Genomic DNA, 18,389 nt, shown 5'->3' with positions numbered 1-18,389 from the left:
CAACTCCCTCCCTCCTTGAAGATGACATTACAACTGGATGATGCCGGCTGCAAAGAAAGCAAGATGATAGTCCTCACTACTGCATGGACAGCATAGTACAGTGGAATAATTTGGATCAAACAAAATGATAGATAATGTCACTCTTAAATTTGGGGGGGGGGTGTTTGAAAATTTTCGGTCTTTTAAGTGAAAATTTCTACAACAGATTAAGTTCTCACTTAGTAGTTTGTATACAGCTTGCTTGGTGACATTGGTTACAGTTTTCAGTGTGTCAACCCTGGTTTGTTTGTTTTTACTAATCTGTTGGTTTTTTTCCTAATCTGTTGTTTTGTTTTCCCTGTGTCTGGGCTCTTTAATTATATTAGTCATAGAATCTGTTATTCCAAAAAAAAAAAAAAAGAATCTGTTATTCCAAGTGGTAGCAAAATGTTAAGGGGAGACTGTATCAAAGTGAGCGTCTATGGGTTAGAGGTGTGAGTAGCAGGGAAAGGCGGACTGTAATAGAAGCTGGTCAGCAGGCAGAAGCACAGTATCATCGATGCTTCCTTGGGAAAGTCTAGTTTTACTGTTGAAGAGGGTTTGCATATGGGTTCTCTTGTCCCATAAAACATGGTGAAACTGTCACATGGAGTTTCTAATGTTTTAAATCTTTATAGAAGCAGACTGTTCTAACATTGAGTTGTTGATTGGATAGGTGCAAACCGCCGATTTGGGAGTACATCAGAGTGCTCTCCTCAGTGAACTGCTAGGAGTCCTTCTGGAGTGCAATTGTGGGGGTTAGGCAAGTAGTCAGTTCTCACCCATAGGAACCATAGACACAAAAGAGCAAAACACTGCCTCGTCTTGCACCAAGCTCCCAATTGGATTGAGTACATCTTGTGATTGATAAAGTTGGACCTTAAATGAACTTCTGGTGGGAAACCCATCATGTGGTATATATTTTTTAGAAATGTGGCAGTCAAATCATTAGTTGTCATCAGGTGAATTCAGACTCCTGGTCACCTGCCTCCATATTGTTTTCCCAGCCTGTGCCGTTCTATAATAGACTACTGCCCCATTGTGCTCTTGGCAGGTTTGTACCATCAACTTTCTGGATTGCATCCAAGGGCTTTAACCATTGCCACGCCTGGAGTCTTCTAGATTGCAATAGAAAGGGTAATTTGTACAAATGGAACGAAAATAAATGCTTGGCAGGGAAATATGTTGTCTATCTTGTCATAAATGTGCTAGTAAGATTGTTGTTGGTTGCCATCAAGTGGACTCTTGACTCATGGTGAACACATGGGTGAAGAGTAGCTTAGAGCCGTTCCATCAGGTTTTCTGACCTGTGTTCTTATATCAGATTGCCAGCATGTCACCAGGATGTCTTGTGAGTCAGCACCCTTTCAGGTCCCAGTCGGGTGCATAACTGTGTGCCCCACAGGACTCCAGCAGTGAGATACTGTCTGTCATCTGAGTAGGCAGCACTGTCCGGGAAGCCACATTCATAGCTGTTCTAACACAAAACTCTCTCTCTCTTTCTCTCTCCTGCAGAACCCAAATCAGAACTCTGCCCCTGTTCCTCCTGCCTCCTGGCTTTCTCCTGTCAGCAGTTCCTCGGACAGCATGTGCTGCAGATCTTCCCAGCCTTGTGTGCAGACGATCACTTCCATCCAGGGGATGCCAGCCCACGGCCCCAGAGGCAGCCAGAGCAGCACCATTCTGATGAGAGTTGCAAGAGTGGAAACACACAAGGAGGTTGGGACATAAAAGATAGCTCCAACCCCTTGTTGGAGAGAGAGACCTTAAGGGCATTCTCTAGTCCAGCCCGAAGACAGTCAGCAAGCTCTGGAGAAGGCAATAGCACAGTGGTAGGAATGGAGCCCAACTCATTCCAAAGGGTCAACAAGTTTATGGAACCAGACAAAGGGTTAAAGGAAGTTGAAACCTCAAGATTTGGAGCAATCACATGTAGAGACGATGAGGCAGAGATTGGCCTGCATTCAAATTTTACCGCAAAGCAAAGGACACATGCAGCGGAGAAGTCACATTTATACAGTGAGTGCTGCCAAGGCTTTAACCAGAAATCACTTGTCCTTATGGAGCAGAGGACAGATGCACAGGAGGAACCATATGTGTGTGACACATCTGGGCCAGGCTTTATCTACAAGCCATCACTCACCAAACACCAAAAGACATCCTCAGGTGAGAAGCCTTATGTGTGTCATGAGTGTGGGCGAGGGTTTATATACAAGTCAATCCTCAAAGCCCATCAGAGGACACACTCAGGAGAGAAGCCACATGTGTGTCAAGAGTGTGGACAAGGCTTTACCCGAAATTCGGGTCTCATCACACACCAGAGGATGCACTCAGGGGATAAGCCGTATGTGTGCAAGGAGTGTGGACGAGGCTTTACCTGCAAATCAACTCTCATCAGACACCAAAGGACACACTCAGGTGAGAAACCTTACCTGTGCAAGCAATGTGGGCGAGGCTTTGGCTGCAATTCAACTCTTATCAGACACCAGAGGATGCACTCAGGGGAGAAGCCATATGTGTGCAAGGAGTGTGGACAAGGCTTTAGCTACAAGTCAAATCTCATCAGACACCAAAAGACACACTCTGGGGAAAAGCCACATGTTTGTGAGGAGTGTGGGCGAGGCTTTAGCTGCAGGTCAAATCTCATCAGCCACCGGCGGACACACTCAGGGGAGAAGCCACAGGTTTGTGAGGAGTGTGGACGGGGCTTTAGCTGCAAGGCAAATCTCATCAGACACCAAAGGACACACTCAGGAAAAAAGCCACTTGTTTGTGAGAAGTGTGGACGAGCCTTTCGTTGCAAGTCAGTTCTCATCATACACCAAAGGACACACTCGGGGGAGAAACCTTACCTGTGCAAGGAGTGTGGGCGAGGCTTTAACTGCAAGTCAAGTCTCATCAGACACCAGAGGACACAGTCAGGGGAGAAGCCACATGTGTGCGAGGTGTGTGGAGGAGGCTTTAGCTGCAAGGCATATCTCATCAAACACCAGAGGACACACTCAGGGAAAAACCCACATGTTTGTGAGGAGTGTGGACGAGGCTTTACCTGCAAGTCAAATCTCATCAGCCACCAGAGCACACACTCAGGAGAAAAGCCTCATGCTTGTGAGGAGTGTGGACTAGGCTTTAGCAACAAGTCAAATTTCATTAGACACCAGAGGACACACTCAGGAGAGAAGCCACATGTTTGTCAGGAGTGTGGGCGAGGCTTTAGCTGCAAGTCAAATTTCATTAGACACCAGAGGACACACTCAGGGGAGAAGCCACATGTTTGTGAGGAGTGTGGACGAGGCTTTAGCTGCAAGGCAAATCTCATCAGACACCAGAGGACACATTTAAGAAAGAAGTCACTTGTTTGTGAGAAGTGTGGTCGAAGCTTTCAATGCAAGTCGGTTCTCTTCACACACCAAAGGACACACTCGGGTGAGAAACCGTACCTGTGCAAGGAATGTGGGTGAGGCTTTTGCTGCGAGTCAAGTCTCATTAAACATCAGAGGACACACTCGGGGAAAGCACCATGTTTGTGAGGAGCGTGGACGGCTATAGCTGCAAGGCAAATCTCATCACACACTCGGGTGAGAAACCTTGCCTATATAAGGAGTGTGGACCAGGCTGTAGTTGCAAGTCAGATGTCATTACACACTATAGGACAGACTCTCGGGAGAAGTCACATACTTGCGCGGAGTGTGGGAGAGGCTTTATCCACAAGTACCTTCTCATCCACATTAGATTACCCACTTGGGGGAGAGGTTACATGTGTGCAAGGAGTGTGGGTGAGACTTTACCCACAAACCAGCTCTCCTTAGGCACCAGCATAAACACTGGAAGCCACGTGTGGACAGGGCGCTAGCTATAAGTAAAGGCTCAGTAAACATCAGAAGGGGGTCGCGCCAAAGGAATCCTGAGTTTGCCGTGAGTGGCTGAGATTTTTACTGTTTCACTTCTCATACAGCGGATGGCACACAATTAAAACTTTGTGTAGGGAGACTAGACAATAATTTGGGACAAAGGCCCCCCTTCACTACATCAGAAGAAGTTTTTTATCCTCCCACCCCCACCCCCAGAGAAGCATCATGTGGGCAGGGAGTGTGAGGCTTCCACAATCAGTTACACCTCTTGCACCAGAGGACACTAAAGGAAAAGAGCCTGGAGGGAGGGGACAGACTTCATTCCCCGGGTGCCTCCTGAGCTGACTTAAAAGGACAAAGTTGCTACCACAGACCACTGACCTCTGAGAAACTTTCGCGGCAAGTCTGATAGCCTCCACTGGAAATGAGGGTGGGTGAGGGGTCAGTAGTAACTAGAGAAACGCTTCCCTATTTGCATTCTGTAACCAAATGGAATAGAAACTAACTAGATGCTTTATAACACCAATTCTTAATAGTGCTTGGTTGCCCTGCACTGTAGTAAAATGTTTCTTTAATGAATCACTCTGTTACTCATCTACCATTTTTTAAAGGTTGATGAGTATCAAATTTACAATCATAATTTCTTGGATGAATTCAACCCTTCCTAAAGAAAAAAAAAATTCAGAACAAAAAAATCATAGGAATATGAATGAGGAATAGTGTGGTGTGGAGACCCAAAGCCCATCTGTAGACAATTGGACATCCCTTACAGAAAGGTCACAAGGAAGTGACAAGCCAGTTGGTGCAGTGTGGCATCATTGAAACATACAACTTTCCTCTAGCTCTTTTATGCACACATACCCCACACCACCCCACTGTCATGACCCCAATTCTACCTTAGAAATCCAGCCAGGCCCAAACATGTACACGCATGCAGGTAAGAGCTGGGAATCCAGGACAGATAAGCCCCTCAGGACCAATATTGAGAGTAGTCATTATAAGGAGAGTAGGGGGGGAAAGGGGAAAGCAATCACAAGGATCTACCAGTTACACCCTCCCAAGGGGATGAACAAGAGTAAAGGGAGACATCAGTTCGTGTAAGACATGAAAAAGTAATAATTTAAAAACTATCAAGGGCTCATGAGGGCTGGAGGGAAGGGAATAAAATGAGGGATTGATACCAAGGGCTCAAGTAGAAGGAAAATGTCTTGAAAATGGTGATGGCATCAAAGTGTACAAATGGGCTTAACACGATGGCTGTACAGATTGTGATGAGTTATATGAGCCCCTGATAAAATCATTAAAGGAAATCAATTACAACGCCTGTCATCTAAGCAGTTTCCCCTTAAGTTCAAGTTCAAACAAACTTTATCCTCATAGGTGAGAGCTTACTCGTGCATACTATCCTGGGATGCCTTACTGCTGTCTGATTTTGTTAGGAGAAACAGGTTGACTCATACTGGCTGCATGAATGATAAACCGACACACTGTCCAGTCCTGACTCAACCATCCTCCCAATTGTCACATTTGACCCCATTGTTGTAGCCCTGTGGCAATCCAAAACATAGATCCTTCTCTGTTCCCTGTGACTGTAACCAAATCTGAAGCCCTTTTCCAGGGACTGGTCTCTATTACTAGTGTATTTGAAGTCTGAGACAGAAGTCTCGCCAGCCTTGTTTCTAAGACCCACTCTGCACTTCCTCCAAGACTGTTTTCTTCTGACAGTACATGTTACTTTCCGTATTCAGCCAAACAACTCAAATGCATCAATTGTTTTCTGGTCTGCCTTAATCACTGTCCAACTTTGACATGCATATGAGGTGAAAAGCCAAGGTTTATGTAGGTCAGGCTCACCTTAGTTTTCAAAGTGACACCTTTGCTTTACGTCCCATGATTTCTTGACGGTTACTCCCATGAGTGTTGATGGATCCAGGCAAAATGAATTATTTCTCCCTATTTACCATGATAATACCTATTAGTCCAGTTACGAGGATGTAGCTGTGTATCACATTGAGTTGAGTGAGATCCATACCAAAGGCTGCAGTCATTGGTGTTCAGTAAGTACCTGGTGTCCTAGCATTCAACAAATGAAGTTGTGTCATCTAGCTATCAAAGCTCGTGAATCACCCATCAATCCTGATGCCTGGTTCTTTTTATTTTTTAACAGTTTTGTTAGCATCCATTCACATTATACAATAATTCAATCATATCAAGGAGAGTTGTACAATTACCATCGCATTCAATTCAAGAACATTCCACAACTTCTACATGTATCCCACGTCATTCTTAGAATCCAGTTCTAGGATAATCTGCTCAGCATATACACTGAATAAGTATGGTGAAGAGACAATCTTGATATACACCTTTCCTGAAAATAAACCAAGCAGCATGCATCATGTCCCTACTCTGTTGATGTCTATACAGGTTCCACATGAGCACAACTAAGTGTCCTGGAATTCCTGTTCTTCTGAGTGTCATCCATAGTTTGATATGGTACACACAGTGAAATGACTTTACAGAGTCAATACAACACAATTAAACCTTTTAGTACTCTGTACTTTCAGCCAAGATCCTTCTGATGCCATCAATGCTATCCCTCATTCCATGTCCTCAGAATCCTGCTTAAATTTCTGTGTTTCCCTGGTGAGGTACTGCTGCAATCGCTTTGTAATCATCCCCAGCAAAATTTTACTTGCATGTGATATTAACGATACTGTGCAATAATTTCCACATCTTTGAGTCACCTTTCTGTTCCACAGTCCTTTAAGGGTAACTGGGAGTCCCTTAGTACAGCCTGCTGACTCATCTTCCAAAGCAGCCGACAGAGTTGCTCACTAGCTCTTCCATTCAGTCCAGACATGTTCCATTAATCAAACCATATAGCAGTTTGTCCACTTAAGTTTTTTAAACTAGAAAGTAAGTTTATTGTCAAAATACTTCATTTTGCTGATTTTAGGTCTCTAGGGGATTTCCTCAGTTCCCCCTATTATCAGCTTGACCTTGGATTGGACAATGTAGGTTAAAGTAATATAAAATTCTTATTTTTAAAAAAATATTTTGGGGGGTGCTCTTACAGATGTAACAATCCATAAATCAATTATATCAAGCAAACTTGTACATGTGGGATATAAAAAGACTTCTCCAGATTTGTCTCCCCCCAAAAGATAGGCCAAGCATTAGAGGCTATTTGCCAGAACATGGTAGAAGGTCATGTGCATTCAGACTATGCCTGGTTCCACCACAGATGGGGCCCACTCCCTGCTGTTAATGACAATGGATTAATTCTCTGGTTCACTGTAGGTGGGTTTCACACCCTACTGATAATGGTTTTTGTGGAGAGCCAGAGAGCAGGTCAAAGCTGCTTAGTGACATCTAAAATTAGGCTGCCTCCCTGAATGTAGGATCCACCCATCTTGTTACATGTATACCCCAATCCCTCCCTTTCCTATTGCATGTATATCCATAGATCATCCCCCCTCATTCCTGTATAACCTATAGTATAATCCATTCCTGTGACATATGTCTGTACCTGTAATTAGGGGGCTTGCATGACCCCAAAAGCTATATAAGCCTTAGTTAGAAATAAAGAGCTCTCTCTCCCGTCCTCTCTTCCCCTTCTTCCCTCTTCTGGTCCCCTAACCCCTGTCTCTCCTGCCCTGGACCACCAAGAGGAGCTGAGGTGAGCATGCAACTATGAAATGTGTCTGACTCCATTATTTGAAATTCTTCTCTTATTCTTTGACTTCACTTTAATATTTACTTAACTGTTGCTGTACAATTGTGCCTACTGGGTCTGTGATGATTTGTTAGGGGCAGGCTCCGCTGACATGTACATATGTTGCCATCGTCATTTACCCTTAATAAATTATATTATTTTTTTCATATCTTACACTGTCCACTATATCCCTTCTCCCATGTTTCTGTTGTTCGTCTCCCTGGGAGGGGTGGACAACTGTGATTTCTAAACATTTCCTGACTCCATCATCTGTTTCATCTTTTTCCTTTTACGTGAGAAACATGTTCCCACCGGGCTCCTCTCCCGCTAGGTTCTGCTGGAAAAGATTGTGTCAACCAACAACAATGTATGAAGGATGGCAGATAAGATGGGGTAAATGGTTGAAATTGGTTCATTGAATTGCTGTGACTTGAGGGCCATGCGTTTCTGCAGTACAACTAAGCCTATGCTGATAAAGCTTTCCTTCTAAAACAAAACCTCTCCATCCAATACAAACACTAATGTGAGTGAATATCATTTATAAAGCAAATACTAAAAGGTTCCATTAATCTTTAAAGTGCCCAAGATTTAAATACCTATTATTTTCATTTCACAGGAGAAAAGTGAGGATTTAAGAGGTTAGTTTATTTGTTCCTCCAGTTAGATACACAGCTATCAAGTGCCACCCTACAGTGGAAAAGTCTCATTCCACAGCCCCTTTTCTTCCCCAGTACCTACAATAGTAGTTACTGAAAGCATGACTACATGAAACAGCTGAGCGACCTGAAGAAGGGACTACTCTCAGAGGAAAGGGTCTGTATGTTTAGGGTGGGCTGGGTTACTCTGTATTAAGAAACAGCCTCTCAAGACCTCAGTGACTTAAAGTATTACAGGTTTGTTTCTTACTCAAGTTCCATGTTCATCTAGCAATTATAGCTGTGACCAATGTCATCTTCATGTCAAGACTGAGGACCACAGTGTAACCTCTATTTGGAACTTCACCAATGGGGATGACAGAGTAAGGGAGTGGAAGGAGGACATGAAAGAATGGTGCACAGTAAATAATTTTCATGAATGAAAGTCTGGAGAAAGCTGGTCTTATGAGTCAGACGCTAATATGCCCATGATTCCCAACTTTTCCAAGGTGCTGTAACCCAACTTGCTTTCCCACTCCTCTCAGCACTCAACCCTACCCCCCACCCTCAGCCCCTGCTCTTCACCTACAATTCAGAGAAGTCTCACACTTACTGGTAAGAGGCTTGTGGGGATACATCAATTGGCATTTGGCCAATCAAGGCTCCTTTCTTCCAGGGGAACTCAAGCAGAAATGCTCCATTCTGATGCAGGTCTCCATCAGCACCTTGGACAGTTCTGCTGCCCTCCCCTCTCAACCATCAATCTCTGGCACTAACTGGTTCAACTCATACATGGCTCTGCTTCTGCACCAGCCTGGCTTTTCTTCTATTCCCTTCACCAGGAGGCCTCAAAAACTAGCTTTTCATTCACGTAGCCCAGTCTTCATCAGTTACAAGCTAGAGCTTCACCAGCCGATTGTGATTTACTCAAGGGATGTCAATCAACTCAGATCTTAACTAACAGGTGAAGAAAGTATCAAATTATCCTGTGTTCACAAGAATACCAATCAACCTTGGAAAGTTGCCCCCAAAAGTTCCAAGCCACATCGGACAGAAAGTAACATGGAAGCTGTGGAGAGAGGTCAGAAGCTTACAGACATCCTCCCCGAGGGCAGTTAGTCACCAGACTACAGGGTAGGCCTCTAGGGCAGTTAGTCACCAGACTATATGCCAGGCCTCACTCCCTGCTACTGGAGACAATAAACTATTCCTCCCTGAGGCCTGCGACCAAGCGTTCTCACCCTACCAATAATGATCTTTATCAGTTGAGTCAGGGAACAGGCCAAACTGACTCTGTGGCATCCAAAGTTGTTATCCGCCCATCTTATCACATGTATACCCCTAATCCCTCTTACTATTGCATGTATGTCCCTAGACCATCCCCTCTCATTACTGTATTACCTATAGCACAACCCCTCCCTGTGACGTTTGTACTCACCTGTAATAAGGGGGCTTGCATGTCCCCGGAGAATACAAAAAGCCTGGGCTCACATTAAAGAGCAGCGCTCTCTCCCTCCACGTGGACCATCAAGCAGAGCTGAGGTGAGCATGCTACCATGCATAGTGTCTGACTCCATTTATTTCTCTTTTATTTATTTTTTCCTTCCTGGAGCAGCCTGACTCCATTTATTTCAATACTTCTTTATCTCTCATGCTCTCTATAACTTTACTATAATCTTTACTTATTATCACTGTACAATTGCGCCTACCAGACCCGTAATGATGTGTTAGGGGCTGGCTTCCCTTGACAGAAGCTGTGACCTGTTGCCACCACCACCTTCATCAAGTTGTTTCTTCAAAGAACTAAGACAAAGATAATTTCTCAAACATTAATCTTCCAGTCTTTTAGGGAAATAATCTAAGCTGTTTTTCCAGAGAATCACAGCAAATAGCCCACGTAAAAGAGGAAATTTCACCATGAAGAGAACAGGCTATAAACAGATGAGAAAACCACGAACTGAAATTTAACAAACTAATGCAGGGGGACATTAAAGAGCAACTACATCAAATATTTTTCATTTCAAAAATGGCAAGACCGTGTAGGAGGGCACGTTAAACTAGAGGCACTTGGCATAACCAAACCGGTGTACAGAGAGTAGGAGGCAAGTTTATGTTCCAAAATACATGCACTGGGAAAAAATCAGGAGCTGATACCAAGGGCTCAAGTGGAAAGTTAATATTTTGAGATGTACAAATATGCTTGACACGATAGATGTATGTATGGATTATGATATGAGTTGTAGAAGCCCCCAATAAAATTTACTTTTTAATGGAATCACAGAGATGACAAGTGTATTACGTGTAATGGAGAACACTTTGAAGGTGATAAGGTTGTTTTGTAAAAAAAAAATATTTAATTTGTAGTTTTGGTGGAAAAAACATCCCTTTTTTGTTGGGTACTGTTGGAGAGCCTTGTAATAGAACCACTTGCCTTAGATGAACACCATTTGTCTGTAAAAGCCTCTACCAAGAATACAAGCATTTTTTTTCACGACAGATCTGTCTTTGTTTTATTTTTAATCATTTTATTGGGGGCTCATACAATCTTTTTTACAATCCATACATCCATCCATTGTGTCAAGCGCATTTGTACATTTGTTGCCATCATCATTGTCAAAATATTTGCCTTCTACTTGAGCCCTTCTTAATATCAGCTCCCCGAATACATGGATTTCAAGGGGGAAAAGCAAAACAAGGACTCCAAATGGATGGAGGCTACTAACTGAAAATCAACCTGAACCCGCCCTCAGCCACTCCTAATTCCCTTCAGTGCCGAGAAAGCCCTACCCTGTTAAAAGCACTTAGCCACGGCGCTCCTAGTAACCTTTTGAAAAGTGATCATTTATCCAAATAAGACTCTTGAAGAGTTTCTTCTAGACTTATGGAGGCTCTTGAGAAGGGCAAAAGAGCAAACTATTGAGTGTAGTGTGCAAGGGAAACAAGAGAGGAGCCTCCTGAACCCCCGTCACAGACTGGGTGCATACTGCTTGAAAACACTGGATAGGAGGGTCAGTCCCTGGTGCCAGCATTTTGTACACTTGGGATGTCCACCGCAAAGACAACGCACTTCCCTTTAGGACTGACCCGTACGGTACCTTCCTCTGAGTCTCCCAGACAGAACGTAGGGTTAATCAATGTTCCCCAGCTGCAATTCCTGTTCATCTCTCAACAACATTCACGTGAAATCTGTAAAAGCAGCCAGAATTTGCCCTTCACGCTTCCCTTGGCCTCTTCTACACAGAAAACTAGCTGTGTTTTCTGTTGCTTTTATTCACGGTCTGTCGTGATCTCCACCGCATGGAAATCTTAAAGCCAATAATTAAGGCAGCTGCTACACTAGGAAGACCTCCAAGCAGTGATGTACAGACTTCAAGCTCACAGGCCACCCCACACGTAGGTACTTGATTCAAATCAGAGGCTTGAGAGCACATAGGTGAAGAGAAGCAGGGTGGGCCAGTTACAACCTCACTCAGTCACCCTGTGGGGCTCTGGAGGATATCTCACCAGAATGGGCCCCCTCGTCCACCACCCATTCCTGTTCAGACACACCCACAGAAACATCTTGTCCAAACAGCCTGTCCAAGGAAGCATCTCGTTACAAATGTCCCTGAACAATTCCTCTTGACTAGTCCTATACACCCACACTAGTCTGTGCAGAGGGCTTTTGACTCAGATCAGAGACCCCTCAAGGTTCCTCCAGGACACCTGTCTCCTGCCTTTGAGTAGATGGATCCCCCTTAGAAGAGTTCAACTACGGATTGAGAGGAACAAGGAAAAGGAAGAGTCCACCTAGCCACTCTAACCCTGACTCTGTCCCAGTCAAGGAGATGGCAGCCCTCTATAAGTAAGAGACATCGTAGGATCCAACGCTCTACAATACACCCCCTAACGGGACAGATAAAAGCTTTGAATCAGCAGGCACGAGCAACACTAGCCAACACTGGCAGGCCTGTCACCTGTGAGTGTGTGCTCCTGGCAATGCTTGCTGTCATGTCGGTTGTCTCCATGGAGGTAAGTGCCAATCAGGCTTATTGGACTTATGTCCCCCATCCCCCTCTACTAGAAATCGTGGAGTGGACCCAGGCTGGCCCTGTCATGTTTGTAAATGATTCAGTATGGACCCCAGGGCCTTAGGGAAATGGAATAGCCAGACACCCGATGAAGAGGGCAGAGATTTTAATTTCATTCTGGGATTTGAAACTCTGCCTTTATGTGTGGGTGCCAGCCCTAGCTGTTTAACCGTTAACTCTCAGGCATGGAATAACTGCCTGACCTTTAATAAAACCAGCTATGGCTTCTATATGATAATGGGCGAAGCGTTTGCAGAATATGAAAACTCCACTACTGTGGAGGGGAGAGGACTTATGGAAACCTGTAAAGTTATGAGTTACTGGCATGTCATTGCTGACAGACTCAAATGGCTCAAATGTCAGGGGCCACACGGAAAAGTGTTAAGAAATGACACTGCGATTATTATTGATTGGGGCCCCCACGGCAAGTTTCTGGCTAATTGCTCAGAGGAATCCAATATCACCTGGTGTGATTATATAAGTAATTGTGAGTGGCAAAAGACCTCTGATGGCTTTGCCACTACCAGGTCAGAACTGATGGCGTGGCATGAAGGAGGCCTCGCGCCTCCCCGCCCCAGGTTACTGAAGTCTGACAGAACCTGAACAGTGGGACCTGTGGAAATTACCACTTGCCACTAAGCCTTTAAGAGGCTATACAGGAAGCTTTCCAGGCACCAGTCAGTCTGGCTATACTTATACGTTTCACAAAAATGAGACTCGATACATAGGCTCGTGTGTAAAGCTACCTTATGTGCTCGCTGTAGGAAACATCATCATAAATGAAACTGCTCGCAGTGCCACTTGCCACAATTGTAAATTGTTCACATGCATTAACCATGCTCTGCTTGTACACCTTTCAAAAGACAGCATCCTCATCCTAAAGCGCAGGATGGGGGTGTGGATCCCGGTGGAGATGAAGCGCAGATGGGAGAGCAGTCCGGAATCGTCCTTCTTGATGCAAGTGGTGTCGGAGATGCTGAGAAGACCTCGCCGACTCGTGGGAATGCTGATCGCAGCTATAATCAGACTCATAGCCATTGCCACCACTGCTGCCTTCGCTGGGAGTGCTCTACAAGAGTCCATCAAGACTGAACATTTCATGCAGAAGTGGCAAGTGTACTCGCATCAGCTCTGGGCCACTCAGGCAAAGGTGGACAATGAACTGGGGGGGTGGGGGAAGTAGCGGAGCTGCAGCAAACTATCCAGTGGTTGGGAGATCAAATCATGGACTTGCAACATCAGTTAATGCTGAAATGTGATTGGAATGTCACTGACTTCTGTATAACCCCTTATCCTTATAATAAGACATTGCATGATTGGGATTTGATTAGGAAACATTTGCAAGGGTTTAAGATAAACATTTCATTGGATGTTGATCAGCTTAAAAAGGATATTTTCTATACATTCAAAGACAAGCTTGAGGCATCTCCTGGCTATGATGTAATCAAGCAGTTGGTGAGTGGCATGGAAGGGTTGGACCGGCGAGCTCGGGTGCAAAGTATCTCCCATAGCTTAAGTTCCAGTCTGACTGTGTTGTTTATCATCATAATTGTGATTCTCGCAGTCTCCTGTCGCTTCTATAGGAAGCTGAGAGATATGAAGAGAGACCATGTTGCCTCCGTTGCACTATTAAATCTTAAACATAATGCAGAGAGGGGAAATGTGGGATACTAGCGCTGTAGGGAAATAAAACTGGGACTTATTCCCTGACTTGAACGGAGGGAATCTGGAAGATGAGAAGTCCACGGCTGGAAGACCACTCTGGTACTTGGGGATATAGTCCAGGTACATGTTCCTGCGGGTGTCTAAGTTTTCCACTGTTTCTTCCTTAAAGCTGTGCTGCAAAGTGAGCACATGGTTGATTCATTCTCCCTATGGAAGCAGACATTCCTATTTGGCTCTATTTCTTCCCGCAGTGGCATCCAGCTCCTCTCATACCTTCCTCCAACAGCAGATAGACATAGGGGGACTTTATCCTTCATGCCTGGATTCAAAATGTTTCTATTAAGCCTGAATTTTTGACTATATTAATTGGATCATGAGGTTTTGTCTTGATAGCTTTAATGTTTAGAAAATAACCATATTGTCCATGTGACTTTTGAATTTTATATATAAAACAAAAGGGGGACTTGTGGGGAGAGGTCAGACGCATAGACATCCTCCCCGAGGGCAGTTAGTCACCAGACTACATGGCAGGCCTCACTCCCTGCTACTGGGGACAATAAGCTATTCCTCCCTGAGGCCTGCTACCAAGCGTTCTCACCCTACCAACAGGCCAAACTGGCTCTGTGACATCCAAAGTTAAGTTATCCGCCCATCTCATCGCATGTATACCCCCAATCCCTCCTCTTACTATTGCATGTACGTCCCTAAACCACCCCCTCTCATTACTGTATTACATATAGCACCATCCCTCCCTGTGACGTTTGTACTCACCTGTAATTAGGGGGCTTGAATGGCCAGAGAATATAAAAAGCCTGGGCTAGCATTAAAGGGGCTCTCTCCCTCCGCGTGGACCACCAAGCGGGCTGAGGTGAGCTACCATGAATCATGCCTGACTCCATTTATCTCAATAATTCTCTTCTATCTCTCATGCTCTCTATAACTTTACTATAATCTTTACTTATTATCGCTGTACAAGTGTGCCTACCGGACCCGTAATGATTTGTTAGGGGCTGGCTTTCCCTGACTGTCTTGGGTCTGCTGCTTCTCTCATTTGAACATTCCTGCGTGAGGGCTGGCTGCCCCTGCTCGACTTTAGTCCAGTGACAGTACCACAAACTCTCTGCCTTCTCCCTTCTCTTCAAGTCTTTACTACGCAGGAAGCAATAAACTGCGCCCTGACCCTGGACTTAGTCCCTTCTCTTTCCATAAACACTTCTAGTGGGAACTGGTCCTGGCTGTCAAAAATTGTCTTACATATCAATGTTTTCTCACAGGAATGTAGAATGCCCAGGCTGTGGTGCAGCTTCTGTCCCTTGCTCATCCCAGATGAAGGTCTCCCTTCCTTCCCATCTGGGACGTCCTTAGAACTCCATTTCTGGGACATGTGGACCCCAGCCAGCCCAATGGAGATAAAGCTTAGATGCCGGAGAAGATCTGTGCTCCATAGGGGCTTCAATGGCGATGGCCTTTCAGATGTAGAGAACCGAGGAGAGGGCTTTTCCTGGCTGCTCATCCTCCGCCCCCACCCCAGCCCCATGTAGGGACTTGATGGCTGTTTTTATCCCCCCAGTACCCTGGGATGAAGCAGGGAGAGCTCGGATCACCAGAAGGAGGTCACACTGAGAACAAGTGGCACTCCCTGAATCCTAACACAGTCCCCAGGACTTGAAAGACCCATCGGTCCCACAGCAAGCCTAACTGCTGAGGCCATTTCAGGTGGGTCTCATGTGGATGAGAATGTGGACTCACCTTCTCCTCCTCAGGACCTTCAGCTGCCAGGGTCGCCTTCCCACAGAGGCTCACACAGCCGGCTGCTCTGTATGGTGCTCTCCTGCCCTCACGACTGCAGGCCTGCCTTCCTGTGCAACCGGGCTTCCCTGGCATGTTTGGGACTTAGGTGGCAATGAGTGGCGTTTGGGAGGGGGATGTTATCTTGATGGTGTCCGATTTGAGAGCAGAATATGTAGATTACATATTTTTTACTTTGGAATTCATACGTGGGGTGGGGGGGATCATATACAGATGTTTTCCATCAAATCAGATTTCAGGATAATCACCAAATGTAATTGTTGACCATGAGTAGGCAGAGAACTTTTATGTCTTAGGCCTGTCTCAGGGATGTCTCTTTTGACTAACTAGATAACGGGTTGTGGGATGCAAAAAGGTTTTTCCCCAGGTTGTCTCCCCAAAATATAAGCCAAACTTAGGAGGCTGCTTGTAACACAAGGTAAATTACTGCACACTTATCTCCAGGAGGCTATCAACCATCTAGAGCACTCCATTCCATGGTAGGTGCGGCTCACTCCCTGCTGATAAGGATAGTGGATTGTTTCCTTGTAGGAGAACCCAGAGACAAGGTCAAGCCCCCTCAGGGACAGCCAAAGTTAGGCTGCCATCTTGAATCTAGGATCCACCTATCTTGTCTCATGTGTACCCCTAGTCCCTCTCCTTCCTATTATGTGTAAACCCCTAGATCGTTCCCCTGCCATTGCTGTATTATTACCCATGGTACAACCCTTTCCCGTTATGATGCAATCATGGGGACTTGCATGTCCCATAAGTGTATATAAACCTGGATTAGAAATATACTCCTCCTTGCTCCATGTGTGTGAGGAACTGGCTGCTGAGATCATGGCCATCCCTGTGGGGAGCATGCTGCCGTGAAATATGTCTCCCTCCTTCATTTGGCATTCTCTCCCATCTTCTCTGACTTTACTACGATCTTTATGTATTGAAGCCCTGCAGCAGCGCCTCCAGACCCCTCGGTTGTCAGTGTCTGCTTTACTGTGGCAGCAGGTGTTGTGGATTCGAATAAATGACATCCACTATAATGCCTTGATAATTTAGAAGAATCTTTATTTGGTTATAATCTGACTGCTAGAATCTAAAGGTGATTCTTTGACTGCAGTCCAGAATCCAAATTCCAGTCTATCTTTTAAGGCCGAAAACTTCATTCATCACCTATCTAGGGTTCAAGCACGCATGAACAGAAGCAGACAGCAAAATTAATGAATGAATTGTAACTTCGAGAAGAGTAAGCATATATTATAAGAGACATTCTGTATCATGAAGGAAACATAACAAAATTGATTATAACATCCTGGTGACCATACCAAAATTAACTACAACATTCACATTACAACATTCAAGGGAACAATACTGAATTAGAATATGTGATATACTGAAGAATAATCTAAACTAATTATAGCATCCAGAACCTGGGACCGTGGGAGTACATTCTAAAATTAATCACCAGCAGACTTTCCCATAGGGGAGGTAGAAGAGATTGATCCACTTTCTAAGGTGGGAGGGTGGAATGGGCAAGTTACTTAGCAGCTTACAAAAATGTAGTTTTTTTTTGTAGTTTCTTTTAGTATTCACAGGCATTAGCATTTTGGGAGAATTTTCAGACTTAACTGTGGGAAACTAACACTGAGTGAAACATGACCGGGACTGTATTCCCTAACCTTATAACAGAGGGAATCTGGAAAGCTAGTATTTCATGGTAGGAAACCCACCACTCGGGTAAGTTAGGGATAAAGTACAAGCACATTATCCTGCTTTAAACATCATTCCCACGGATTCTTCCCTAACAGCTATACTGCCTTAAAGTTCTGTCTCCTTCACTGGAGACCCCTCACAGAGGGGTTTATGAGTCAGTCAGGGTGCGATGTAGCACCGATGAAGAATACAGCTTTCCCCCAGATCCTGGATGCTTCCTGCCCCCCAACTACCATGATCCGAATTCTACCTTGCAAGTCTGAATAGAGCAGAGGATGTACACTGGTGCAGATAGGAGCTGGAGGCACAGGGAATCCAGGGTGGATGATACCTTCAGGACCAGGGGGTGAGGGGCAATACTGGGAGAGTAGAGGGTGTGTGGTTTGGAAAAGGGGAACTGATTACAAGGATCTACATGTGACCTCCTTCCTGGGGGACGGCAGCGGAGAAGGAGGTGAGGGGAGACGCCGGATAGGGCAAGATATGACAAAATAATAATCTATAAATTATCAAGGGCTCGTGGGGGAGCAGGGAGGGAGGGGGAAAAAAGAGGACCTGATGCAAAGGACAGCGAATGCTTTGAAAATGATTAGTGCTGATGTGCTTTATACAATTGATGTATGTATATGTATGGATTGTGATAAGAGTTGTATGAGCCCCTAGTAAAATGTTCTTTTTTTAAAGTTCTGTCGCCAGCAAAGGATCCCTGAACTAACTACAAGCTTTTCTCTTGTGAAAAAAAAAAAAAGTTCTGTCTCCTTGTAGAAGCAGACATTCCTGGATTATCTCCTCCCAACTCATCACCCATCCCCCCTCCTTCCTTCCCCAATGCAGGTATTAGGTTTCCTCACCTATGAGCTCTGACTTTTACTGTGATTGCCATCCAACTTGTACAGTAACTTCTGAATATGCATGTGTAATGGCTACCTATAAA

The 18,389-nt window shown here is 44.9% G+C and overlaps 1 protein-coding gene across 1 annotated transcript in view; it reads left to right on the top strand.

The window, feature by feature from the left end:
- Positions 1-17,955, top strand: part of LOC142423234 (uncharacterized) — a 32,421-nt gene extending 14,466 nt beyond the window's left edge. The window contains exon 4 of the mRNA XM_075528458.1: positions 1,534-17,955. Within this exon, the coding sequence (XP_075384573.1) occupies positions 1,534-3,479 (1,946 nt within the window). The 3' untranslated portion in view covers positions 3,480-17,955. The remainder of the gene's footprint in view (positions 1-1,533) is intronic.
- The last annotated feature ends 434 nt before the right edge of the window (positions 17,956-18,389 follow it).

Source organism: Tenrec ecaudatus, chromosome 12 (genome assembly GCF_050624435.1).
Source record: "Tenrec ecaudatus isolate mTenEca1 chromosome 12, mTenEca1.hap1, whole genome shotgun sequence".
NCBI classification, from domain to species: Eukaryota; Metazoa; Chordata; class Mammalia; order Afrosoricida; family Tenrecidae; genus Tenrec; species Tenrec ecaudatus.
The sequence above is the reverse complement of the archived record's forward strand: the minus strand, read 5'-3'. Positions and strand labels throughout refer to the sequence as shown.